The sequence below is a fragment of the Nematostella vectensis genome, chromosome 15, assembly GCF_932526225.1.
Source record: "Nematostella vectensis chromosome 15, jaNemVect1.1, whole genome shotgun sequence".
In the NCBI taxonomy this organism is placed as follows: Eukaryota; Metazoa; Cnidaria; class Anthozoa; order Actiniaria; family Edwardsiidae; genus Nematostella; species Nematostella vectensis.
The window spans coordinates 3,484,680-3,512,500 of record NC_064048.1 but is presented as its reverse complement, the minus strand read 5'-3'; the positions used below and the strand labels follow the sequence as shown (position 1 = coordinate 3,512,500).

The window sequence follows — 27,821 nt, the reverse complement described above, 5'->3', positions numbered from 1 at the left end:
TCGTGCCGATCGGTTAACCAATGCTGGCTGGGAAAAAAAGGAATGGTTCCTCCTGGGTAAAAGGAACAGATAGTTTTTTTCTCAGCAACTTTTAAAATGGCTATTTATGGCATCAGAACATATTCAAACGACGAAATATGCCATTTTAACGTGTTTCGGTAAGGGGGCTTGTTGTATGCCCTTGTATTTATGTCTGAAATTTGGTATTAGCAGCGACCAGGGGCTCACAAGTAGGGGCAATCATCTGTATTATATGTCACGGCGTTTCCTAGGATCAGGCTATTTTTAGACGCGCGCGCACGAACGGTCCAATCAGCTACGTTGACGTTGGTCGCGCGCGCGAGTGACGTGAGGCTGCACGCGCAAATTGCAGTTATGAAGAATATATTTTTACCTATCATCCGTCGGTTTTGTTTGTTTACCAAAAGAATTGCAAGCTAGAATTCAAAGTCATAGGTAGGGTTGGATTCATATTAAAGAAACGAGCAACAAAAAGTCAAAGTACCGAAGAGTGAACATAGCTTTTTGTCTGAGACTGCGCGTGCAGTTGAGCTCAGCCAAAACGTCAACACAAAGGTTGAATCTGATTGGCTCATCCGCGCGTCTAAAAATAGCCTGATCCTAGGAAACGCCGTGACATATTTATAATACCAGAATGTGGGGAAGTTCATTGCCCCTACTTATGAGCCCCTGCAGGGGCTAATAAAAAGGGGCAATCAACTTGGCCACATTTTTGTAGAGTTATATAGGTTTGTCACGGCGCTTTTGGGTGGGGTTGGGGGGGTGACACCCTACATGTCCATGAGCACTTGCGCGTGAATTTATTTTCCTGGTTAGCCAGCCAAAATTAACTTTAAAATACAAGTAAGATAAAACCTAGGGATTCAAAGTTGGAGTCACAAACTAGCTGATGTGTATCACTAAGACTGGTGTACCCACCCTACCGTCGTGTTTCTTTACATTTTCCTTAAACCGTAGCACGCTGGGGGCCCCCTAATATTTTGAAAACAAGGAAATGGCAGTAGGGGCGTGGCCGTGTCCCCAATTATTTTCTTTGTTTCTGTATTGTGACCGCTACGGCACTGTTAGACATATATTAAAAGGTGCTTTGCGGTCCCAACTCTAATCTCGTATCGTTTTTTTAGGACTTTAGAAGCACACTAGCATACACACATTGGCACCAGTCGGGCCAAGACGGGACGCTAGCACAGTCTATTACCCGTGCAGTTCGGCAACCATGGACAGCTGTTTCGTCCTTATTAGGACTCGTCAGCATGGCATAGCCGGTTTGCCTCAGTTAAACTTCATGCTGACGAGTCCTAATAAGGACGAAACAGCTGTCCATGGTTGCCGAACTGCACGGGTAATAGACTGTGCTAGCGTCCCGTCTTGGCCCGACTGGTGCCAATGTGTGTATGCTAGTGTGCTTCTGAAGTCCACGTTCTTTTAGGGCAAGCATAACCTGACAGTTGCTTATATTTTTTCATAACAAAATACAGCTTCACTCTTTTATAACGTCTATTTTTATTTTTGGAGTATTTCAAGGCTGAAAATGTCCTTTAGTATTGAATTTTAAGTATATAAGAATATAGTACCCAATGGACTATTAAAAGAAAATTAAACTAATGATCAATAGAAATAATTTTCAAGATTGTTATTGTCAAGAAAATTCGATTCTACATTTTAGAACACATCACACTAAAAATAGTTTTATCTGGCCCTCGGCATGTTCTTAAAATTTGGCAAAATAATTGGCTGGACGTTCTTATTAAAAAGAGTTTATAATTTAAAAAAAAAGTTCATTAGCATATTGGGAGAGTGTACGAATGTTTGCAAGCAAAGGTGGATTAATAGGGGTAAGTCTATCCATAAAAGTAGACGGGATGGATACTCAGATATAATGGACGCCACCATTTGGTGGCTTTCAAAAGCCATACGTTAGAGCCATTAAAACCTTTTGTAATCAATTAAGCCCCAAACAAACCAAGCAATCACGTCCTCGATTCACACAATCGCCAAACAATGGTCCAAGCACCCAAACGTATTGGTTAATGATTGACAAAATGCCATGGTAACGCCCGGCATAGAGAGCCGGATTTACAGCAAAGCTTGGTTGTATTGGTTGCATGTTCTCAAAGTTCTCGTCAAAATGAACGCCGTTAATGGATTTAACTTCGCGTATTACCCAAAAGAAACCGAGGTTAAGGAAGCGTTAGATACATTAAGACCTGTGGGACTTCTATCGAAGGTAATTTTAGTCGAGAATTAATCAACTCGCGTGAGAGTCAAATCAATCATTGTGAACGATTATCGCTTATGTTATTATCACAAATTTTAACATCATTCCTATCTTTTTCTCCGTCTTAACAGGCGTACGACCAGTTTCAACTGAAGAGATACAAGGTTTGTTGTTAGTTTTAGCATTCCGATGTTTTAGTTTATAGTTTTGAACCAATTTGTTTAGCTGTTATATCTCAGCAGGAGAAGCGAAGATTTACGAATTCTTAAATATGAATACTTAGTTGGCGCAACATTATTACTTGTAGTCGAATGTGTTTGTTAGACCAATTGTATTATGAAAGAAAAATTGTGGAGTTATCCGAGTGAAGCTGTAGGAACACACAAATAAGTTAACAAAAGCTTCTTCGTTTCGTTTTACTTATTGTTTACAATGTTACTAAGAGGGAGTGTCACGCGATGCGCTGTAACGCAACAGCTTATTACACAGAAAATGTTCACAAGCAATTTGGAATTCGCGTAATTTGCGAAATTCCACTTCGGACTCACATATAAAGTAGATCTCTATCTGCCTAGCAATCTACCAAGTGTAAGAAAATACCCATTTCCATCGGCTGATTAGCTTGCGATATTTATATAAGTGCAACGCTACTAGGACTCGATTCACTCTTTTTTATAAGAAAGTCTTAATTTTAGTTAAGGCAAACAATAGAAAATGCGAGGCTGGTTGGGCCTTTTAACATTTCGAGTTAGTGGAGGATTTGAGTTATCGAGTAAAGTTTAGAAATTAGTCTCTGGGAAACCTAATACAGGGAGTTCTCCGTGTTCGGACTAGGCCTCAAAGGTTCCTCTGTATTTTGCGTTTTCAGTGAAAGTGGCAATATTTTTTTTATATTCCTATTCGCGTCTCAATGCGACAACAAACCCGTACCAAGGATTTTTCTTGGGGGTGCGAAATCCGGACCTAATCCGGGAAAGGGGGGGCGGGGGGTGGAGGGAGTAATCTGATAAAAATCTGACCACCCGCTGAAAAACAAAAATGATTTTTTTATGCCTTTGCAGTATCTTCACGGGACGTTTATTGGTCGGATTTGACTACATACCAGAGTGATCCAGCTTATGCTTTTTAGTTTTGTTTACAAATAGTTCGTCTATTGAGAACCAGAAGTGGACCTTCGGCCACTGTGTGTGTGTGTGTGTGTGTGGGGGGGGGGGGGGGGGGGGGGGGGGGGGGGGGGGTGCGCCCCCTGGGTACGGGCCTGGACAAAGCGGCGGGATGTTCCGTATTAAAAGCCATATTTCATAATAGACTATGAATGAAGGATGAGCAACCCTGGAGGAAAGAAATCCTAGATTCGATCTATGCATCAGCAGTCAAAGGGAACATATAGATTCCTGTAGCTTTCCCAGACTAGTTTTCGTCTCTCCTAGTCTAACTGCCGAATTGTTTAATAATCTACACTACGCAGTCGTTCTAACCTCTGCCACGCAATACCTTTCAAGTGCACTTTGTGACAAAGGTCAGAACGACGGTGTAGGAGACTATGGCCCACGGCGTTGGTTGTTCACCATTTTAACGGAAATTCCGGTACTTCTGGTTATTTCGTAAATAGGACAGATTCCTGCCACTAGAAAAATTCTGGAAACGGGAATTTCTTGAGAAGTAGTCCACTTTCACCGGGGATACCGGAAAATCACGTAGGCCATTTACAGTTTTCCATAGGATATTTGACCAAGGTCTCCATGTGCCACTATTCCCCGAGACCCGAAAAGAAGAATATCTGGGGACAGAAGCAAATGGTACATAAGTTCATATCTGTTTCTAACCATTTTGGCATTCCGGAAAACTGGGATCTCATTCCGGAATTTCCGATTAAATGGTAAACAACTTTAGATTCCGTGTGTTGAGTCTCTTACGGAGCCGGTGTTTGCGTAGCTTGCTAGCCGGCTCTCTGAGGGTTTATTTAGAATTATTATATGGCAACAACCACTACCGGTGGAATGGCGCACGCTGATTGGCTGTTGAGCGGTCCGGATCCTCCTTTAACGACCGCTGTCGTTACAAAAAAATTTCCGGACCGACACGACTCACTTGAGAAAATCAACAAAAAAAGGGTTGCTTTTTACACTGTAATAGCAATTTGTTGCCACTTTTCTGCAACGATGATATTTATATTCAGACAGTGAGTTTTGTTAAATACTTAAGCTTACTTATCTTATTTTCCTCAATATAATTTCCAACTTTGTATACCTTTCTTCAGTTGCTTCTGAAGTTTCGCCGATGTTTGTGAAGATTTTGTTCGCAATGACCATTCAGTGAAATCCAAATAGACTCGTTATTTCGGGCTTTGGAGTTGAGCACTCGTGGCTTGATTCTTCTTTCACTTCAGCAGTTTTCCTTACAAATATTAAAAAAGCCATATAATAAATAACTTATTAACCTCGCTTGCTCGGCCCGTACTGAAAAATCTTTTTGCCCACGGGCTGAGATTTCTCAGTACGGACCTCGTGCTCGGTTAATAAGTAGTACATATTTTGCCTTCGAATATTGGGAATTCTATTCTTTGGATCTCGATAAAGGTGCACCCTGCCTTCGCGCGCGCCACAGATCCCAACTCCCAACATTTTCGAAAAAGCCCGAACGTGAACCGGCTAGCAAGCTAGTGTTGGCGCAAATAATTGACATTGCACCTCTATAAAGTGGGCAACCTCACATAGGAAAAACTATGTGCCTTATCGTATCGTGATAGCCTGACAAGTGTTAATTTAGCGTGCGGAGAAACCCCATCTCGTACCGGCTTCCTGGTGACAGGATTACTACATACTATGTACAGCTTTATTTAGGCACGCAATTACAACAATAACTTTTACAGAAAAGTGGCAGGTTGGCGATCGTGAATATGGTAATACGAGTTTGTCGGCTTATAATACAAGCTGGTGCCCGATCACCGAACGGAGAGGGTTTTCCGAGTAAAGTCTTCAAGCAGGCTATGAAGTTTCCAGTTCTTGCTCTGTCGACTAACCGTCGGACAAATAACCGGATCCTTGAAGGAATGTTTAGGCAACAATGAACCATAGCTTGAAAAATATGAAACAGCCATGCTTTGTCGGTTGACGATTGTTAATTTTTTTTTGACGCTCAATAGATTTTCTGCCAATTTCTAGATACTATTAAGTCTAAACCAAAATATCATCTTATTTTAATTGCTGTATACGGTGACGCCAATGATATCACAAACCATCCGCTAGCTTTGCCATTCATTGCTGGATACTTTAAAACTTTAAAATAAATTAGTCCTCAGACAATACGAACTCCCAATGGGACATGAAACATGCTGCATTACCATAGCGACCGATATAAAAATTATCATAAAACTCATCTCTCTTCATAACACCGCGAGGACCACAAGAATACACTTCTAAACGGAATTTAGTCGGAGTTTCATTCAAGAATTTGATCTAAAATGGGAGACTACCCTGGTGACGGATATAAAATGTCTGGATACGGCTTGAAGACCTACAATCCTGAAGAAGAAAGAGGCCAATGGCTTGAAACATGCAAGGTATATTACTTGAACTTTGTCTACTCTCTACTTGATTTTCGCTTAACAAAGCTTTCCATTGGTACCAGTGGTGTGATAAAAATGTTATGTGCTAAAAGAGTAAAAGTTGTTTATAGAAACGTTTTTCCTCATATTTCATAAGATACCAGGAGTGAAAGAGTAGATGTGAAGTTAAAGACAATGGCAGGGTAGCTTTATAGAGCTGTTATTGTTTTTGTTTTGTTTTTTTGCTTTGATACCAAAACCGAATGAGAAAACTACACTGTATGTCTTACAAGACCATGAAAAAACTCGCGTATACATAGATATATGCCAACATCCCTTAAAACGTACAGATAAGCACTTTAACACGAAAAAAGGAAAAACTCCAGTAAAAGCCAAATTTAATCAAGTACCAAAGAGAGCATGATACTTAGATAATATAAGTCAAAGCGCGGTAAACTGATCAGGAATTGATTGACATGTAAAACATTAAAAATTGACTGAATATTCTGAAAATTCACAGAAAGCATAAGTGATAAAACGGCAGCCCTCTTTGGTCAGGAACTGAAGAAGATGCAGCACAGAGAACAGGCCGGCTCATAGCCAGGATTTTGAGCGAGGGGGTTCGTTTCCCCCATTTAGCGGACCATTTTCTCTTATAGTTCGTCCAAGCTCGCAGTGTTACTCAATTTTCCTTCATCAGAGCGGACCTTCCAGTCGAGTGGTGTGGTTCTTCCGAATCCCCCAAACCCCTCTGGCTACGGGCCAGGAGAAAGATTGACGATATAACTGAACTTGAATTTGTGGAAATCATAATGCTTTGATTTAACGGATTGTCCGATCGCTCGCTTCTCCTCTACCACCAGCATTGACTGCCAGTTAGTTGAGGTCAAGTGTGCGGGTGTTGATGGGTTTCTTCTTGGCTTGTCTGCTCCCTCCAGGGCCGTGCGGCCAATAATCGCTTTTATCTTCTTAGGTTGACACTTTCATTAGGGCCTTTTTAGGGTGTGTATAGAGGATGATCTTTTTTTTTGTGGACTCTCTTCAAGGTCCATGCAGTCTTTGTTGGGGGATGCTTTCATGATAGAAAGGGTCATGGTTTTGGCTTGTCCTGACCTGGCAATGGTGCACGATTCCTCCTTCATTTGAGAAATCTGAACGCCTTTTGCAGCTCTTTTGCTGTGGTGTAGGTTGTTTCAACCTTTGTCGTGGTTTGTCTTTCTGCGCGCTATTGGCCACTGGGGGTTTGTACTGGTTCTAACAATGCCCAAGTATTTATTAAGTGGCCATAATCATTTAAATAATCTTGTCAAACTGTTTCAGCGATAATAACTCGAACTCGGATAACTCGACGTAACTCGAACCCTCCGCTTACTATAAAAACTAGCCTTGTGTTTCCTAGGTAAAACTAGATGCTTCTTTTAAGTCATTTCTACTTGGTTAACCCGAACGGTTTTCTTTTTTTTGGCCTTCTTAGATTTGGGTTAACAGAGTTTCGCTCTAAGGAAACGCAAAGTTAGTTCGAGCTTGGGGAGTTATCAAAAATCTTGAGATCAAGTAGATATTGAAGTTACGCTTTATGTTATTGTCTCTATTCACAGAGAGAGGAGAAAATCCGAAACACCCATCTCGTGACCAAGGGAGATGAGGGCATGTCAAGCTCCTGGAAAATAGAGAGACCGGAGCCCTTAGACTTGAACCAGAGCACAAGCTACTTCAAGGCGAAAACAGAGGTAAGACAGACAGACAGACAGACAGACCAGACAGACCAGACAGACCAGACAGACCAGACAGACCAGACAGACCAGACAGACCAGACAGACCAGACAGACCAGACAGACCAGACAGACCAGACAGACCAGACAGACCAGACAGACCAGACAGACCAGACAGACCAGACAGACCAGACAGACCAGACAGACCAGACAGACCAGACAGACCAGACAGACCAGACAGACCAGACAGACAGACAGATCGTTTTTCTTCTCATCTCCTCTTCCTGTTTCTCAAGCATGACCGCGTCTCGACTTACGATCGAATCAACACCGTCGCCCTCGGCTACAACCAGAAACTACATCGAGATGACCGCGAACACGCCAAGTCTCGTGGTCTAAGAGTAAATGACGAGGTAAGGGTAGACCGCTGACGCAGAGGAAATAATTTAGAGCTAGGGGCCGCGGTGAATAATTTTCCATGAATAACAATCGTGTTTCTTGGTTTTATTCCTATCCTAGGAGACCGCCGTGCGAGTCCCAGTCCTCTCCTCGTCCGTGTATGGCCACCCGGCCAGACGCCCCTTAGAGTTCCAAGACCGCACCCATGTCAGGGTCGAGCTGTGCAAAAAGGACTTTTTACGCTTAGGAGGTACTGATATAGGGAACAACCCCAACCTGCATTGACAACCGGGAACCGGAAGTAGCAACTGAAGTACTCAAGATCCGGAACCGGAAGTGATCACTGGAGTAGACTCGGATCCGAAAGTACGAGTTGAGCTGTACAAACGAGAACCTGATACTAGCAGTACAGCCATTCTGAAATTTCATTTCAAAATCCTTGAAGCATATCGAACAGGAAAACACTTCCACTAACATTACACACCCACTTTTGATGTTTTTGTTTTGGCCACGGAGGATTAGTGCTCCTATTAATAATCCAGAATGGCAAAAGAAAATGTTTCCTTCAAAATACATGGATTTCGAAGATCAGAATACAGTTTATATTTTTTAAAGAGTGAAATGAGTTATGTTGCTGGAGGTTCGCCGGGTATAGATTGACTGAACTTCAGCCAGAACCCTTTTTAGCAAGAATCGAGCCCGCAGATGCTCGGTACCTTTATGGAGTAACAATATACACCTTTCAAATAGGGTTGGCAGCATCGGCATAGACAGGATTTTTAACAGGAGGGGACCCAAGAGGCCCTTGCAAGAAATTTTGTCAAATGGCAGTTCTTCTATCAAAATATAGCATGGAACTCGTCAAATGTCTACTAAATGTACAGGAAAATGTGGATAATTTCTGCTATTATATTACTTACAAGAGACCATGATGTATCATGGTCTCTTGATTACTTATCATCTTTATTCTCCCAAATAATGATACCGATAAGCAGTGAATGGTCTTAGAACTGCCATTTTCCATTCGCCGTTTGCACTGACAAGGTTTATCGAAATAGGTATACACTCAGGTGGAACCGTTATGACGGACCCCCGTTTAACGGACAAACTAATATATCATTTGTATAAATAGGTTGCGCAAACAATAAAGTAAAGTGAGTTCTATATAAAGGGCGCTTTCCAAACTTTCGGTTCAAATTTTTTCAGCCTGCATCCTTGTAATCGAGGTCAGCGCAACGAGTCACAAGAACGGGGCTGAGAAGGCGGAAGAGAATAGAAAGGAGGGAGAAGACGTCATCTCCGCCCAATCCACCGGCCTCGTCCCGCCACGTTCTCGCGCCTCGTTACGCTTACCTTCGACGCCCAGGGTTCCGAGAAAGCCAAGCCTGCGGACACTTCCAATCTGTTCATTTAAACAGCCTCCGTCTGCCGCCATTTTTTCATCCTAGCAAAGTACAAGAATAAAAAAGCATTTTACATCGGCTGATTTGTATCCTGCTAGCAGAGAAGCGGATTTGGGGAAGCCAACGGATAAAGTATCAAACTTTGTTTTTAGATGTTTATTTTGAGATTTTATCACATCATAACCCTTCAAATATCAAATGAAAACAATAACAAAGGTGTGGCTGACAAGGGCTCTTTAACGGTGACATCTTTCGGTGAAAAGAGTGCTGAAAGCTCCACGTACAAGGGCACCACCACTTACTACTGATCCTCCCCTTCCCCCCTCACAAAACATAAATTTCAAGTATGTTATCAGCGACCAGGTCTTATCTTTCAGGGCCGTAGCAGGCCTCGAAATATTGGGGGGGGGGACACAATACAGAAGCATTAAGAAAATATTCGGGAACACAGACACGCCCCTACTGCTCATTACCATATAATTTTTCAAAATATTGGGGGGGGGCACGTCCCCCCAGTGCCCCACTCTCTGCTACAGCGGCTGTCTTTTAAAACATAGGAGAGCTTGCATGCAAATAAAGAACAGGAATTGGAAGAAAGCGACAGGAAGATGCCAAGGAATTAACGTTTTAGAGCATATAAATAAAAAAATATATTGAATTTGTTTCTGTTTTATTCGTGTTCAATTTACTACAAGCTAAGCCATGCTGCGCACGGCCTGGTAACTAGCAAACTCAACAGGTATACCATAACATCTCCCTTTCTAGGGACAACAAACATAAAACACAATTGTAGACTAAACAGCAACTATAACTATAAGTCAGTTTCAAATAACTTATGACTGGCATTTAAAAGTCACTACGTAGTAAACTATGACTGAGCATTGATCAGCCTTTGTGGAGGCTTCACAACTCGTCCTGATCGTGTGACTACTGGTTGTGTAAGTACTGTTGTCGTGGCGACTAATGGACCTGGACCACTTGGTTCTGGTTCTGGACTGCAGGTAGACATTCCTGAAGACTTAGTTGCATCATGGCTGGGCTCTGGAGCAGAATGGTCTTGTGCAGCTGATAGGTCAGGTTGAGCGTCTCGCAAATGTACCCGATTTCTGCGATACGTCCTGCCATTGACTTGTACAACGTAACTGCGTGGCGTTGTTGCCATGGAAACCACTGTCCCTGCCTTCCAATTGCAATGAGCCTGTTGTGGATGTACCTTCACTCTTACTGGTTGACCAACAACAAGACTAGGCAGTGACTTCGCTGTGCGACCATGATAGCGTTTGGCCTGCTTGCGCTTTTGGATGATCTGTTCTGTCACCGCTGCCTGTACTTCGGGCTTGTACAGGGCCTGGCTGCAAGGCAACATAGACCTGGTTCGGCGGGACATAAGTCGTTGTGCCGGTGAGCTGGATGTTCCTGGAGTTGGTGAGTTTCTCTATTCCAATAGTGACTTCCACAGGTCTCAGCCGTCTTTCTTGGCCTTGATGATGATTCTCTTCATAATCTTCACTGCCGACTCCACCTTCCCGTTAGACTTGTGGTGATTAGGACTTACAGTTACGTGATATATTTCCCATGCTTTGGTGAACTCTCGGAATTCCTGTGAACTGTAGTTGGTTCCATTGTTTGATATAAGAACTGCTGGTGTCCCGTGGGTTGCAAATATCATCTGCTGGATAAGCGTTTTAGATGACATGTCTGGAAGCTGAACTATTTCTATGTAGTCAGAGTACATATCTACTAGGAACAAGTAGTGTTTGCCTTGCACTTCCAGGCAATCACTGGCAACTGCTTGCTATGGTAGCTGAGGTATGGGATGTGTCATCATTGGTTCTTTCTGCTGTGCTGGTTGCATTTCTTGACAGGTGGGGCATCGCTGTACTGCTTCTGTAAGGTCAGCTGACATGCCTGGCCAATACATGATGTCTCTAGCTGTATTTGTAGTGTGCTGGATACCTAGGTGTGACGCATGTGCTCGTGTTGTCATCTCGGTTGTCATTGTTGTAGGAATGACGATCCTGGTTCCCCTGAAGGCAAGTCCGTTCTGAGTTGATAGTTCATCTCTGTATGGCCAGTATTCACGAATACAAGTGGGAACTTCAGTTTTGTTGTCTGGCCAACCTTGCTTGGTGACTGTCATTAAGGTTTGGAGTGATGTTATGTCAAGTCGTTCGTTAGTCACAAACAGGGACTCCTGCATGTCGATATATTCTATTTCTTCTCGTATCTTCTCTTCTTCATAATCTTCACTGCCGACTCCACCTTCCCGTTAGACTTGTGGTGATGAGGACTTACAGTTACGTGATATATTTCCCATGCCTTGGTGAACTCTCGGAATTTTTTTTTTCAGATAAGATGGCTGTTTTATTCGTGTTCAATTTACTACAAGCTAAGCCATGCTGCGCAAGGCCTGGTAACTAGCAAATTCAACAGGTATACCATAACAGTTTCATTAGTATTATTTTATATGGCAGTGGCTTCAACCTCCCTCCCTCCCCGCCAGTCTGTTCAATTCAACCATATTTTACTTCGCTACTTGTTTCAGGCCTGTGTCCAGGGGGGGGTCCGAACCCAAACTTTTTCATGTGACTCGATCGAAGTCCGGCTTCCTTGTTGGTAGTTAAGAATACGGCTAATTTTATGTGTATTTGTATTGTAAAAGTTTCTAGATGAAGCTGATGACCTATTACCAAAGGTATACACTTTTTTATCCTTTTTATAAGAACGTCCAGCCTGAGATGCAAGGTTGCAGGTCGGGTGCAGGTTAGATGCAGGTTGAGTACAAAATGCAGCTCGGGTGATTTTTTACTTTTTTTTGCTTCCTCTATTTCATTCAATTTCTACGGCTGACGTGACGCTCAGATTCTCTTTTATAACTAAGCATAAGCAATCCCGTGACTTTGCTGCACATCAACCAAACTTGGGTCAATTTATGTATAATGTCAGATGGACAAGTGAAAAAATGTGTATAGGTGGTTACGTCACAGATCACGTGACCGTGGGAAAACTACGAATATCTCGCCAGTGATTTGCTGCTCATCAACCAAAAATAAATTGAATAAACTCCAAAATGTGGTGACTATATGTGTTAGAGAAATGGTTCACTTTCTAGTATATAGCTTGTTTTAATAAGTCCAATTGACAGCAGGGGTGAATCTAGACATTTTCGAAGGGGGTATGTTAAGCATGTTGCGGAGGAAAATTCGTGGGTTTACGTTTATACAATTTTTACTGAGATATTTATACTGCTATACATTACTTGACCCAAGTTTGCTTGATGTGCAGCAAATCGCTGGCAAGATATTCGTATTATTCCCAAGGTCACGTAATGGCTTAGTAATAAACGAGAATCTAAGTATTAAATATTTTTCAGCGTCACGTGAGCCGTAGAAATTGAATAAAATAGAGAAAGCAACAAAAAAAAATTTGTAAAATCACCTCACCTGCATTTTTTACCCTCCGTATCAGTTCACTTATCCGTGTCGCGTCTGTACAGGCCCGCAAATGAACCTCAAAATAGCACACGGTAGGCCCGCAAATGACCCACCCCCTGGCTCAAGAACAATGTGTTATCAATAAGCTGTCAATGAGCCAACATGTCAGGACAATTGCTTCGAGAGAAAAACAAGTTTTATTTCAGCCGACTGAGGCACAAAGATAAGCAATTTTACAAGACTTATAATAATCTGTGACTGCTAGCTTGGCAGTGTTATGATTGTAATTGCAAAATGGAGCCCGTGGGTGGGTGGAGCTTTCCTAATTATAGCGGAACCTCGTGTTTAAGGAAACAATGGGGCACAGCCATAATGGGGGGAGGGCGGGCCGTGCCTTACCCCCTGCTATGGCCCTGTTGAACCATATCTGACGCTCATTGAAAGAGGTGTCAAAGGAAGGCCCCGATAACGTTAACTTGTTTATCACTACAACAAACCAGGGAACAAACTAATGGAAACAACAGTACACTTTTATACAGCATAAAAAGAAATTTAATAAAATGACATCTAATTAAACAATAGTATAATCTTATTGCAAACCCCCTTTGTAATAAACTTGAGTCCTTATCCCTATGTACACTAGCAACTTTCATCTTCTAAAAAGTAACACTAATAGAAAATAAAAGCCGCCTTCTTAGAGTGGTTTTCAAAATCCCATGCAACAAAATGTAATAGTTTAAATTTCAAACTTGACTATTAGTAATAGTAAAGCTATTAGTAATTGACTATTAGTAATAGTAAAGCTATTAGTAATTGACTATTAGTAATAGTAAAGCTATTAGTAATTGACTATTAGTAATAGTCATGCCAGAACAAAGGCAATGTATTAGTACTAAATAGTATTCCACAGGTTTTTAAAAACCACTCTATATTATTGGACTTTTTTTTTACAAAGAGGTTGTATGCTCTACACAAGCTGTTTTAGAGAGGTTGCATTTTCTAAGGTCCCTAGATTCATCCAGCCAATAATAATTATGCAAAAGTAAAACAAGGAATATAATCAAGGGAGTGGTAAAGAAATAATCAAAAACAGACTATATTTATTTTCCCTATATGTACAATGGAATTTTAGCGTTGAGGAGTTAACTATCTGTTAACCCGATCACATAACTGAATCAACTTCAGGTGTCTTTGGAAGGGAGTTGATGTCAAATTTAGGGTCATTGAGAAAGTAAGGATGCTTTAATGACGTCTTTGCAGATATCCTCAGAGCAGGGTCGTAGATCAACATTTTCTGAAAATAAACCAAGACAAACATGACAACTATAAATGCCCATTTAGGGCCTTCTAAACAGTTGTTTATCAGTACCCAAATAGTCGTCTTCAACCTTTCAATAAACAGTTTTAGGGCTTTCATTAACTTTCAGAGTAGGCGGTGGAGATTGATAGGTAGGGGATGGAAGTTATTTTATCTTTTTAGCTCATATAAAACTTAAGTCGAATTTTTAAACAAAGTATAAAACCTACCCTGGGTACCAGAGGATACAAGCTTGATGGCAACAACGATTTGAGCAAAGCTTACAAGCTCATTCTCTTTGCTCAAAAAGTTTTTGCTGCAAACCTTGGAGCCCTTTAGTACCCAGGGTACCATACAGCCTTGCTTATTTAAGGATTGTTTCATAACTTTTCTCAAATAATTTTTTCTGCATATGACTCTCTTATAAACTCCCCCCCCCCACCAAAAAAAAAGACTAACACCTCTGCTATAGTATCCCCCCACACACACACATCAATAAGCCCCATTCGTATAAGACGCTCTTAGAACAACCAATGCATGAAACTGTCTATTTGAGAATAATACAAAGAGCAGCCCACCTTTAAAAGGTCCAGTCCATCACTGTCCAGCTGGGGTACAGCTTTCTTTAGGCCATCACCAGCCCACTTGGGAAACGTTGGTTTGTAGTCAGGTAGGGATGTGACACCCTTCCATGTTTCTTCTGTGGGAGTACCAAGAATCCTGAAAAAAATAAGGGGGACACATACAATAGCATGAAAGGCAAACACTTTGGAGTTAAACCAGGTAATACAGCAAACAAGGAATGATACTTATACTTAGAATTAATTCATCTTATATGGTTTATTCCTGGGTAAGTGCTAGTCTACACATCAGAAACTGACTCTGTTCAAAAAAACACTGGAAAAAATGTCCAGTGATATATCTCCAAGCACTTACCTAAAAATACGAAATAGTTGATCAATTTCAGAGTCGCCATGGAAAAGCGGCCGCTTGGTTACCATCTCGGCGAAGATTGTCCCAATACTCCAGACATCAATAGGGCAGGAATACCGCTGCCCTCCTAACAAAACCTCTGGTGCGCGGTACCACAGGGTAACCACCTGGAGAAGACGAATGTTAATTTTATCAGCATTTTTATACTGCTACAATTTGAAAAAATTTGGAGGACAAAGGGTGTATGAGGAATATCAATAAAAGATATTCTTTTTTTGGGACAAACCTCGTGTGTATATGCTCTAACAGGAATTCCAAATGCTCTTCCAAGGCCAAAGTCGGCCAGCTTTATAAGTCCTTTAGAGTCAATTAATAGATTTTGTGGCTTGAGATCTCTGTGAAGTATCCTTCTTGCATGACAGAAGTATATTGCATTTGTGATTTGATACAGGTAACTCTGTAAAATAGGATAAAATTAATACGCACTGATTGTAACAAATTATTACCTCATGAGGAGACTATAAGGGTTCAATCATTTTTTTTCTTTCTCCCAACAGTAAAGGTTTGGTGAAATGTGGCACTGTTTTAGTATACAGAAGGCCCGACCTTACATCACAGTAAAAACAAGCCTTTATATGATTCATTATCTTTTGACAGGTATGTCCGCAATATCCAGGGAAAGTTTATTCCAGGGTGTGACAGTAGAATCTATACTACTTTCATTTTCAATGATACTCCAACCTGATTCTTCTTCCACACATTTTTTTACAACTCTTTGCAATGCACACTACATAACTACCTTAACAAGGGTCTTGTCCAACATTCCTCGTGTTGTGTCCAGGTGTTTCTTTAAATCACAGGTTAGATATTCAAAGACTAGATACAGTTTGGGTTCTTGGTGCAAAATATGCTGCAATTCCACGACATTTGGATGATGACGGAGTTCTTTGAGAAGAGAGATTTCCCTCACGGCTGTACTGGGGATACCTTCATCTTCAACCTCAAGTCGAATCTTCTTCAATGCAGCAAATCCACCAGTTTTTAAATTCTTTGCCTTGTATACTACACCATATGTACCTGAAATTGTTTTTTTGGGATAAGTTATGTAAGTAAGTAAATTTGTGAATGGAAGCAATCTCCAGGTATAAATATATACTTATCACCTTCTCCAATTTTCTCGATTTTACTGAAGTCATCCATGGAGGATATAATAAAGTTGTTACCACCAGACATCTTGAAGAGAATAACCCACCTTCTAAAATAAATAAAATAATAATAATAACAATGAAAAGATGAAATAATTCTAAGGGGTTTTGAAGTCAAAGGCACAATAAGTCGTGAAAACCGTAGCGCGAAACTATAATGGGGAGATCGTTTGTTCGAAAGTACGTTTGATACTAAATAAACTACCGTCGCGACTTATCCCCTTACAATTCCCTTTTTCGTTTAGAGAGCTAAGCAATGGAGACCAAAATATTACCCATTAAGTATTTGGTGCGAACCAATCTAACTGGGACGATTTTAGACTGAGTTTATTTCAATATAAAATCGCCTCGCGATTAAACTTAAATAATAGTGAGCACATTATTCTGGCTCCTCATTTTGTGAAATCTCAAGCTAAAAGGGAATGGCGATGAACAATTTTAATACATGTTGTGCTGTTGTAACCATTTTGGTTAAAAAAGGAACGATGTATGAGGGAGTTTTGGAATTGCGGGTGGTGGTCTTTCATAACGACGATACCGCCGAATTTCGAATCATCTTTTGAACAAAACTCAGAATAGTTCCCCAAACCCCATGCAATTCCAAAGTGATACTTATCTAAGCCTAAATTGACTTTATTTCTACTCTGTAAAACATATCACAAGCTAGAAACATCATAATCTATCAAGGGATTCGATCCCGGTGAGAGCGAGGGATTCAAATCAACGGTTTTATCCTCCTAAATTGAGACGAAATATTTGATGAAGGTTACAAATATATAAAAAAACAAAGGTGGGAACGAAAAATGAAAGTTTGAAAATACATCTATAGCGTGGGTTTCTGATATCCGAATTGCTATTTGTGAGGAATTACAAACCTTTTAGAAGAATTCTGTAGAACCAAACGCACTGATCACCTCCACCTCAACTGATCGCCTCTCGTGCTAAGAATTTTGAAAATCGCGGTGCTTGTTACATCAACCAATCAAAAGGCTCATCGCAACACTGGTCTTTAAATCTAACAACACTTCCTATTGGTTAAGACGTTTAATCTGTAACCAGTAAGATTGGGACTTCATAAAAAAACGTTTGATTGGGCATCCAGATTTTAGACCAATCAGGAAGAGTTTTATAATTTCCTAAGCTACTATTTGATTGGCCCATTAGCTTACAAGTCGACCAATCACTTCCGCTGTACTAGTATCAATAGTCTTTCTTCTTTCTTTCTCTAAGTCCAAAATGGAGGCTCTTTATGGTTTGCCCTTCCACGTTCTAGAAATCCCACATTTAAAGCTAAAAAAACCATCATGGGTTAAAGCACCGTCAGCCATGGTCGTATTTGCACTTGTTCTGCTCTCATACTTTTTGGTTTGTGGAGGTAGGTTGGTTAAGACGAGAATTTTACACGCTGAAACAATATGTGTAAAAGCATACGTGGCCAAAATCTACGACCATATTAGTTTACAAAGTTTTATTTCTTTACATATGATACATGATATTGTAAGAATGAGTATCCATGTTCTATTTGAAACCTTTACTGTTCACGGCATAATATCTGTTTAGTCCGATGTTATTGTTTATTTGTCTCTATGTGGTTTATGTTTTCATGTCTCTCTGCCACTATTATTGAAGTAAAATTAGAGCAACATAAAGCCCCTCTTACTGAAGTAAAATAAAATAAAGCAACATTAAAAAATAATTGAACAAGGATCACACAGATGACAAGTTAAAGTGACCATACTCCTGGGTTTACTTCTTTATTACTTCCAGGGTTCAAAAAATTTCTTTAAAATGCTTGATTTTGCCAGGTTTGTGGATTTTGGTGGGGAAAAAAAGCCTGCATACTCAAAACATGAGAGGGGAATACAGAAAAACAGAGCTGGCGAAGACCAGAGAACAGCCGGGTTCCAATCGCTATTTTGAAACCTGGCTTCTAATTTTGATTTAATTTTTTAACTGTTTTTTTTTTATTGTTGTTTTTATTGGGTAGTTGATTGATATTTTTATTTTATTTTAGGGATAATTTATGATGTGATTGTCGAGCCCCCAAGTGTGGGTAGCACAACCGATGAACATGGACACAGCAAACCTGTAAGAATTTTTTTTGTAACAATACTTGATACAAACTCATTCTCGGGAACCCAGGGGTATTTTTCTCTAATGTTTCACTTGTGAGGAAAATATCCCCTGGTAACAGTAAGCAACAACTTGGTCAAAAACCTGTAGCAACAGAGTGCAGCACCTGGGGACAAAAGCTGTCATTAATCCATCAACTTAGGGAAACTTAATGCTAGTCATTGTTTTGTTTCTGGTAAAAATTCAACGTGGTGTTGATTAGGGCTGGTAGCACTAGGAAATTCACATTATATTTTGTTCAAATGTTTGTTTACAGCTCTAATAATGTTGTAAAAATACAGATGTTTCGAGGCTACTGTCTCTTTATCAGTGTCAGTTGCTTTTAGACACTAATGAAGAGGCAGTAGCCTTGAAACATCTGTATTTTTACAACATTATTAGCTCTGTAAACAAACATTTGAACAAAATATAACATTGTTTTGTCTCTGCCTTTTACCAGACATTCTCGAAAGGCAAGATGTGTGGGGCATCTGTCTCTAATTAGAAATGTGCACTACCCCAAAGAAGCTAGTTGGATATGATTACCGCCTTTGCAGGGAAATTGCCCCTAGTAGATAACAAAAAAAAAAAGGCACAACTTATTTGATTTACAGTTGCTGGGAGAAAATATGACCTTTTGCTTATAGCAATCCAAAAGAAAGAATAGTTAAGCTTTTAAATTTTGAAAAGGGGATTTGATTGAAATTTTCTACAAAGCTTTGAAAATTTTCTTGGCAGCAGGACAGAGACAATAAAAAAACATTAGCCTGAAATATTTAACAATATACCATTTTCATTGAGGTGGATAGTGGTGGGGATAGTGAAATATAGAGGAATATATTTTTAAAGCGACTATCCACCAAAATTAAAATGGTACAATTGTTTTAGTATGTAAGATGAGCTTAAGAGCAATTTTCTTTTCAGAAACGCATACAAATCGGCTGTTACGCCTGTCATTTTGCTTGATTTCGGGGTGCGGCAAAGTATCCACCTCCCAGGATGTGTATATTTCATCTTATCCCACATTTCTCAACCAGTCAAATCGCTTGTTCTTGCGAGGTTCCCAAGTTTTATATACTAAAAATTATTATACACAGGCAAGAAATGTTTTCAATTGAGAATTTTAAATGCTGACTTTGTTTTGGCATTTTGTTTAGAAAACTGACTTGTTCCAGCATGGTTCTGGCTATTGTTGGTTTCATGCTTTTTTTGTCACATTCTTTGCATGCTTAGGTATATATGCATATCTTGCATGGCTGGCTGCTCCTGAAGAGTAAAAAAGACTTCTACCCAACACCTCCTTCCTTTTCAGGTTGCTTTCATGCCGTACAGAGTTAATGGACAGTACATCATGGAGGGTCTTGCCTCCAGCTTCTTGTTCTCTATGGGGGGCATAGGGTTCATCATCCTAGACAAGTCTAATTCAGTGGGCATGTCCAAGCTTAACCGGTTCCTACTACTTTTTATTGGTTTTGTGTGCGTGCTTGTATCATTCTTCACCTGCCGTGTCTTCATGAGAATGAAGCTTCCGTAAGTACAAGTTCTAAGGGGGGGGGGGGGGGGGGGGTAACAAGGCTATAACAAATGGGGGGGGGCTAGAGTAGTGAGATTGTAGTAAAGATTGCAGCTGAAAAGTCCTACATTACCTTTAACTGTGAGTGTCAACACTTGCCCATCAATTATATAATACAAGTTGTATTCAAGTAATTGTTTTCACCTTTAGCCAAGAGAATTCTCAGTTCATCCAGGTAAAAATGTTAAATACAGGCTTGTTTGGTGGGTCAACTGTAAGGTTGATCCACTCCTCAGTTAAAAACTGTGACATCAATGTATGTCTACGAGATATGTGTATGATTTCGTTAGATGCATAATGTAATAAGCGGTTATAAACTGCGCGTGTTTAAATATTGTCATGTACGCGCTACATTTTCTGTTCTAGAAGTGTTAAACCTGTCTACATGTCGAGATAAGTTCGTTTCTCTTGTTGAGGGTTGCCATATTTGGTTTAGTAATGATAAGGTGCTTTTTCTGTAGTGCACAAATTGCATATTTTCGTTCTATTCGAGTATGTTTAGCTCTAGCTAGGACTTTTCATAGAATAATCCTTTTTCTTCTCTTTAGGTTACCATACTAAGCTCCGTGTCAGTCCTTCTATTTTCATTTCTAAATGACTGCTTGTGGTTTCCCCACCTAGTTGTTTGCAGTGAAGCCTATGTAGGTTTCGGTTTTTCCCTCTGTTTTTACATCAGCTTGGTAATCTATTTCTTGGGTAAGCATTCACCATTTCATGGGCACTCATCTTTTTTTCTGCAGTTGCACTTTCTTTCCGTTTGTGTAAGTTGCAGTTCGCTCTTTGTTAAGGTGGTCTTAGATATTGTTCCCATGTATTATTTATTTCAAATTAGGCATGCAGCTTTAACTTATTTTAAGTGTATGTTTTATATATATACCTGTTCAGTTGTTTTCTCCTTATAACCTATAGATGGTAGGACATCCACCCACTCTTAACATCAGTTTAGAATATTTTTCCCCTTAAGCATAGACTGATGTTGTATTCACAGTATGCTTGTCTCCTTTCTTTACAGTGGCTATCTGCAGACCTACTAGACGACCAACTAGTTCACCCCAAGATCACCATTATCAGTTTGTAATTTAGAGAATAAAAAGATTTTTATCATAAATTAGTTTGTTGCAGTCTATTCTTGGGAGCTAAAATCCACAAATTTACCTCTCATTTGAAAAATCTCAGAAGAAGTTGTCAGTTTGAATGGCAAATGACAGTTCCAAGTGGCTTATGAGTACTTATTTTATTACCAATCATAAAGGTTATAAATGTAATCCAGCGATGACAAAGCAGCCCACCCCCACCACAACCAGTGTTGGTCAAAGGGCATATGGAAATGACCTTTCAGGGCATACCTGTGTTTGACACTTAAAAGATCTCTCTGTTTTTGTTTTGAGTGTTGTTACGTATATTTCTCCATACAAATTAAGATGTTTATTGCCAAAATTAGTTGCACGACCTCAAGGACCCAAAATTTGTCGCTTGTTTGGGAATATAGGTGAATCAAACAAACAATTAAAACCATCCTCAGTTGTACTATGTGCTGCCATGCCACAACAATTCCGACTAGAAGCTAATCCTTATTTAGTCTTTAAACCCCTTCCCCCTTTTCATATCTAAAAATTGTGAAAAATACTTGTAACATTATGGTACTTGTAAAAAGGAGGTAGCACAAGCACCCTAGAACCCCCTCCCCCTTGACTAGCCAATTGCTAAAAACTATTGATGGTTTGCAACCATTCCCAGGTGGGCAAACTGAACAATCTAAAGAAATTACAAGTTTGTAATGAACGCCCCCCCATCCCCCCCTAGAGTGCTTGCAATAAAAGCGTGAAACACTAAATATTTAGTGTTATATCCCAGTGATGAATTTTCACGCACTCTCATTGGTCCATATGGGTGGCGTGCACATTTTTACAGGACAAAGGACAAATATCATCAGTTGATAATGTCCAGCCAAATGATATCTGTCCTGAAAAAACCCTATTTTTATCTTCTCAATAACTCCCTAAACAAACATGCTTCAACTATTTTTTACTAAATTCACTAATTCTACAAAATAGTACTAAATATTATTTAGTGTTTCACGCTTAAATTGCAAGCACTCTACCCCCCCCCCCCCCCCCCTCCCAGCTTAAAAACAAATGACATAAGAATTTCGGTGTTATAAATTAATGACACTTGCTTAACGTCAAGAAATGCTTGCAACGCAGGCTTTAAAGTGCATCTGAAGGAATAAAAGCAATATCCTCCAAAACAGTTCATCCATCGATATCTAATATCTCCTATGATAGAAAAATCTTTATTACCAAAAATCCCCGATTTCCCATAATCCCCGATTTTTTACAGCCTTTCGAATATACCAGTCTGTAAAACACCTACTTGCCCAGTCCCCTCACAGATAAAGCTCCAAGTGGCGCGAAATGATCACCATATAAGAAGAATTGCGAGAGCTCGTGTGAATTTGCGTAAAAGAAAACAATTTTGGCTACATGTGGCGTCTTTACCTTGCAACTTTATTAGACGTGGAAAAACAGTGCTTTTCCTCTTGGTAGCTGGCTTATAAAAAATATAAAACGTATATCCTGCTTGCATTTTAAAGTAGCCACTTATTGATAATTCAAATGATTTTGAAGCCATTTACTTTGCATTACTTGCCCCAACATGGTGCCATTGCCGCTATCATAGTTTACTAAACTAGTTGTACAAAATGCTGATTATCTCGCTTAAAGATGGGTCCTTTAGATATCGATATAGATTGCATATAATTTAGATAATGTATAACCTCCAAAACCTGGATGAAATGTAAAGGACCCACATTTTTTTGCACAAACAGTGATATAATTTGCTTTGACATTTTTGCTGTGTAGGTAAACATCATATTTTGTTCGCTGTGTCTACTTGCACGGCTTCCGTTAAAGGAGAAAAAAAAAACTAGCTGCACGGCTGTCTCCCATTTTCTCGATTTTTAGCCTAAATAACAAGTTTCTGGCTTTGAAACACTCCCACGATTACTAAGAACAGCCAAGAGATGTTTTTTTAGCTTGAAAAGCTGTGCATTGAGTGACCCGCAAATGCTCGGCACAGTATGAACGAAGCGTGGAATTCGACACCTCGTTTTCGCCATAACAGCTGTGCAAGGAGAAAAAAGTAGATGCACTTCCCTTTTTTCTTTTTGCCATTAAGCCAAAATGAAAAGTTTTGACTTTAAAAACTTTCCACCGTTATTTAGAACCGTCAAACGATGGCTTCGAGCTTGAAAAAATGCGCAAAAGGCGACATTCTAGTGCTCGACACATAAAAAACGATGCATGAAATGTCGAACTCCACGCTTCGTTCATACTTTACCGAGCATTTACGGGCCGCTTGTTGCATAGCTTCAGGCTAAAAATCGTCGCTTGGCTGTTCTTAATAATCGTGGGAGTGTTTTAAAGCTAGAAACCTAGATGAAATGCTAAAGGACCCATATTGTTTCGCACAAACAGTGATAATATTTTCGTCTCGTGTAGGACATCGCGTATTGTGAGCCGTGCGCTCTCTGCCTTTTAAAATGTAAACTTTGCTAAACTCTATGACAAAAGTATGCAAAAAGCATTTATTATATACAGTATGTATGTGATATAGTAGCCATCTGCCTTTCTAAGGGTAATAGATTCTTAATCGGAATGGTTTGAGTAGTTTTTTTGCCATTCTTATAGCCTCTTCCCCTTTGCTTCTCGGCGGGCCTATCACGCTCTACATGGCTATGACGTCACTGGCCCTTTCTGCTCTCGCCCCCGAGAAGCCTGGCAGATTCTTCCGAAAGCGCCACAAATGGCGTCTACCCCTTTGACTGAAGCGACGTCATTTTTGGCAGCCCTAAAAAACATGCATTTCTATCATCAAAGCTGTAAAGGTACGTTTATTTTAATAAGGTATCTATTATTCAAGATATTCAGACTAAAAGATATGAAAAATATGTTGATTTTCTGCGTAAAATAGGCAATATTTGAGAGGGTACTAACTAAAATTTAACGACTCGCTCGAATCCCTTGTTATGACAGCGACATCATGTTTGGCACAAAGAAAAAACAGCTTTACGTGATCTTCCAAATGATAAATGCTCCTTTTTTTTATAAATTGGCTATAAACAATCGCACTGACACCAATTTAGTGAAGCTTTCGAAAATTAACTCGCACTTTTCGACTCCACTTGAGTTCTAGTAGAGTTCAAACAACGCTTCTTTCTTTTCAACAGATGATTAATTTCACGTAAACTTTGTTAAAGCATACAAGGAACTTAGAAGTTATATCCATTGTGTAGCTTTTAATGCATTGTCAAAAACCATTCATGTTATTGTTGTCACAGAGTTTGAATCCAACTTTCATGCATATTGCCTTTGCTATGTGAGATATTACTTATTTATATCTAAGGCCCCAACACTCTTTGATTACCAGCCATTGAGACTAATGATTTATACATTGATACTAATCGACCAAATAACTTTCTCACTGTAAAGATGGAGTATATTTTTTTTATATTCATTTAAAATTTATTGTAAACATAGCTAACCATTCAGAAGATATGCTGCGAAAAAAGTAGTGTAAGATATTTTATATAGAGACATCCCTTTTATTCTGAAACTTACTGTAATCTGTAAATCAAATACCACATATTCATTCATGCAAAGAGAAGTGTATCCTATAAGCATATTTTCTTTTTTGCAGAGTAAGAAATACCACATTTTCTTCATGGATCAGCAGCTGGAAATCTTGGTGACAAATCTTGACAAATCTTGGTGACTTTTTTGCAGCAAATCTTGGTGACTTTTAAGTCACCAAAAAAGGAACCGAAAAAGGAACCTTGCAATTACACCCCCGTCTGTCCTGTAGTATACCGAGCATTCGATTGGACCGCCACCCTACGGAGCACGGAATAACCGTTTTTCGGCCGTAAATTCGAAGCCGCTTGCGTGGCGTTTAAACCTGAGTTTTACTCGAACTCCCGAACTCTTCGCGAATTTCTCGCAGCCTCTTTTTCATCTTTTCGCGCGTCTCCAGGGACTTTCTCGGGGGCCCTTTCTTGCTTTTTTTCTCACGCGATGCGAGGCCGTGTCGAGCTCTGATAGTGGCCTTGAGCGCGTAGTATCTCTCTTGTTCCCGAAGTATTAGCTGGAACTCTTCGTCTGAGATATGCCCGTCTTGTAGAGCCTTAGAGACCAGCTCGCTGATGGAGTTTTTCTTACTCTCCGCTAAAACCATCGTGTCTTCGTGTTTAGCCACCTTGCTCGTAAGACCCCTAGAGACTATCCCTGCGCCTACGCCACCGATCAGCCCAGCGACCCTTGCCAGCGGACCGCCGATCAGAACACCTATCCCACTCAAAGAGACTCCTACCCCGGCGCTGGAAAGCGCCCCTGCAGCGATGCCGGATGCCACAGACACAGCATGGGTAACGGCAAAGGCGCGCTTATACTTTTTCCGCACCTGTCGATGATGCGTTATCTCGTTGTCTAGAACCGCCTGTCACATATTTTCTGGAGTCGGAAGCTTTGCACGTCGCCGCTGCTGTGCATACTGGGAAGCGAGGGGTATATGGCACCACCGCTAACGTCGCTGTTTGCCATGTTTGTTATGTCGGAGCTAGGTTAGCTCTAATACAAGGCGAACGGGCTTGCCCTTAAAGTCCACCCGTCTATTTGACTAATGACCCACCAATCTTGTGCTCCGAGCGCCCTTCCGCCTCTGTGATTGGCGCCAATGGCTCTGTGGGGGCCTTACCAACGACCGCAAAGAGTCTGTAACGCCGGTCAGGGTCTACCATCACAAGCACCTGTGGCAACACTGCGTTTGCCCGCAGACCAGTCCTGCTAGTACGGCAGGCGCCTCTTTGTCAGGCATGCTATTGAGAATCTCCTCTATGTAAGCGTCCATGTTTGGGTATGCCTTGTGCCACCCAGTCTCTAATTGCCCGTATCGCGGGATACGATGTCAGACAGGACGAGTGCGAACCGTTCCCGGGCGCGCCTCTCGGTGCCGCGCATCCTCTGCCCTACACGATTCGCTCCGCAGGGGCGGCACAACCGCGTCTCCGACTGCGTCCCTATGCCGCAGATCCTGCACGGCACGGAGGCTGCCCTTACGGAGGCTTTGGAGGTGCACCTTGCAGTAGGTGTCAATGCACCTCTGGCCACACGTGTTTGCATGGCCGACCTTTAGTCGCCCGCAGTAATCTTTTCCGCGCTTCATCCTTCGAATGCTCGGTATACTACAGGACAGACGGGGGTCTAATTGCAAGGTTCCCACATGTTACCACACAAGGGGGGGGGCAGCGCTTTTTCGCCCCAAAGAGTTGTGTACCCGAACCCCGCCCGACGTAGATTAGCAATTGCCAATTATTTATCTACCAGAACCCCGCCCGACGTAGATTAACAATTAGCAATTGTTTATCTACCAGAACCCTGCCCGACGTAGATTAGCAATTGCTAATTGTTTATCTACGCGATCCTTAGTCTGCTGTCTATGAAACCCCCCAGTCCCCCCCAGTTAAAAATCCCTATGACTGGCAGCTTGAAATTGTGTCTGTCCCTGAACGTTTCTTTTTCATAGAAGGAAAGGCTGCTTTAATGTCATGTAGTTGATTTCTAAGAACCAGGGCAATGTCATCAAATGGCATATAGCAGTCCTGTTGTTGATCTCAAAACTATCTTGTAGGATTCTAAAACCTATAGCCATCGTAGTTTTGTTTCTGAAAAAAAAGCAAATGTAAGCAATATTACATCATTTATGTAGTGTATGGAGTTTGCCATTAACTGTTGAAATTTCAGTAACAATATTAAAGCTTTTTTATACTCACCTTGAAAGGAGGAACTTCAAAGTTGTTAGCGTTGAAATTCGCGTACTCATGTTATCAAGCTCTTGCCAACTAGCTGCATACTTTCTACTAGCTCGTCTTGGCCAAACGGGTACGGTTTTGGGCCTCAGGGAAGAGTTTTTAGAGGCTTTCGAACCCTCCATATACTCCAAAACTGACAAACCGAATTTTTCTGATGTAAGCAGCGAAACCTACTAAAAAAAACTACTGAAAACTTTATAAAGCACACTTTTTCTTTGATCGCTGGTGAAATAAACAGTATTTTTGGAGAAACGGAGATATTAGTGAAGGATCTGCCAGGCTACTCGAAGTCAGCTTGAAGCGTCCGCCATATTGGAAAGTGTGAGTCTGCGTGCAAAGCATCATGGAGCAAGGGAGTAGCTTGGGGACGAGGCCACCATTCTTATAGCATCATTTGCTTTAGCCACAAAAAGTTCAATTTCACCTCGCACAAAATGCTTTATATCTTGCTCAAAGTGGGGTCCTTTATGTTTCGTATAGATCACTGATAATTTCAATGATATACGATCCTCAAAACCTAGGCGAAAAGCCGACCCACATTTTTTCGTGATATAAGATTTGCTTATAAATTTTCATTTTTTTTTTGTAAGTGCTCATGTAAACATCTTACATTGCAAAATACTCATGTCAAGTCAGAAAAAGACGAGTGACGAAAACGGCAAACAGGTAATAAATCGTTTAATTTTATTTCAGGGTCGTATATCCACCGTTTTAGAGACGGTGTTTGAATGTAAAACTTGCTGTGTTCAAACAAAAAAGTAGCGTAGAATCGAAGACCGAAGCGAAAAACGGAGTTCGTAAAAAAAATTCTCAAAAACAACGAAATATAGCGAGCAGTTGTACTCGCGTGATGTGTACATGAAATAAGACAACAATAAACTTTATGATGTAAGTTAACGGTATAATTCCTTTTGTTCGTATCTACAAATATCACACTCACGATTCTACTGCTGTCAAACCATTTAGACGGCTTACAAGCTTCTCCTCCAGTTCCCTTTTTTGTTGGTCCTGTTTTTTGACGTAGATTGACTAGACCTATTAACTCTGTAGAGCTTGTCCTTTCACAGGGAGAAGCGCTAATTTTCGTGAATGAAGATGCAGA

General features: G+C 40.6%; 3 protein-coding genes and 1 long non-coding RNA gene across 5 annotated transcripts; 3 read left to right on the top strand and 1 right to left on the bottom strand.

Annotated features, from left to right (window-relative positions):
* Positions 1-2,073: 2,073 nt before the first annotated feature.
* Positions 2,074-9,081, top strand: LOC5515609 (uncharacterized protein C5orf49). 2 transcript variants are annotated; one of them, XM_032385343.2, is made up of 5 exons: positions 2,074-2,248; positions 2,371-2,403; positions 7,385-7,516; positions 7,795-7,911; positions 8,018-9,081. In XM_032385343.2, the coding sequence occupies exons 1-5, from the start codon at positions 2,150-2,152 to the stop codon at positions 8,180-8,182; spliced, it is 546 nt and encodes a 181-aa protein (XP_032241234.2). In that variant the 5' UTR covers positions 2,074-2,149; the 3' UTR covers positions 8,183-9,081. The 2 variants fall into 2 exon arrangements, with proteins under 2 accessions (XP_032241234.2, XP_032241235.1); XM_032385344.2 differs by lacking the exons at positions 2,074-2,248; positions 2,371-2,403 and adding an exon at positions 5,599-5,801.
* A 4,653-nt stretch (positions 9,082-13,734) lies between these two features.
* LOC5515613 (cyclin-dependent kinase 1) lies at positions 13,735-17,185 on the bottom strand. The gene is made up of 7 exons (XM_001635684.3): positions 17,045-17,185; positions 16,128-16,219; positions 15,764-16,041; positions 15,251-15,421; positions 14,968-15,131; positions 14,610-14,751; positions 13,735-14,028 (listed from the first exon to the last, which is right to left on the bottom strand). Exons 2-7 carry the CDS (start codon positions 16,195-16,197, stop codon positions 13,897-13,899), a joined length of 957 nt encoding a protein of 318 aa, XP_001635734.2. The 5' UTR covers positions 16,198-16,219; positions 17,045-17,185; the 3' UTR covers positions 13,735-13,896.
* A 185-nt stretch (positions 17,186-17,370) lies between these two features.
* On the top strand, positions 17,371-20,962 carry LOC5515606 (oligosaccharyltransferase complex subunit ostc-B). Its single transcript, XM_001635725.3, has 4 exons — positions 17,371-17,544; positions 18,184-18,257; positions 19,594-19,811; positions 20,867-20,962. Exons 1-4 carry the CDS (start codon positions 17,406-17,408, stop codon positions 20,886-20,888), a joined length of 453 nt encoding a protein of 150 aa, XP_001635775.2. The 5' UTR covers positions 17,371-17,405; the 3' UTR covers positions 20,889-20,962.
* A 2,587-nt stretch (positions 20,963-23,549) lies between these two features.
* LOC125560769 lies at positions 23,550-24,703 on the top strand. Its single transcript, XR_007306850.1, has 2 exons — positions 23,550-23,740; positions 24,553-24,703. It is a non-coding gene; the product is annotated as an uncharacterized LOC125560769 (long non-coding RNA).
* The last annotated feature ends 3,118 nt before the right edge of the window (positions 24,704-27,821 follow it).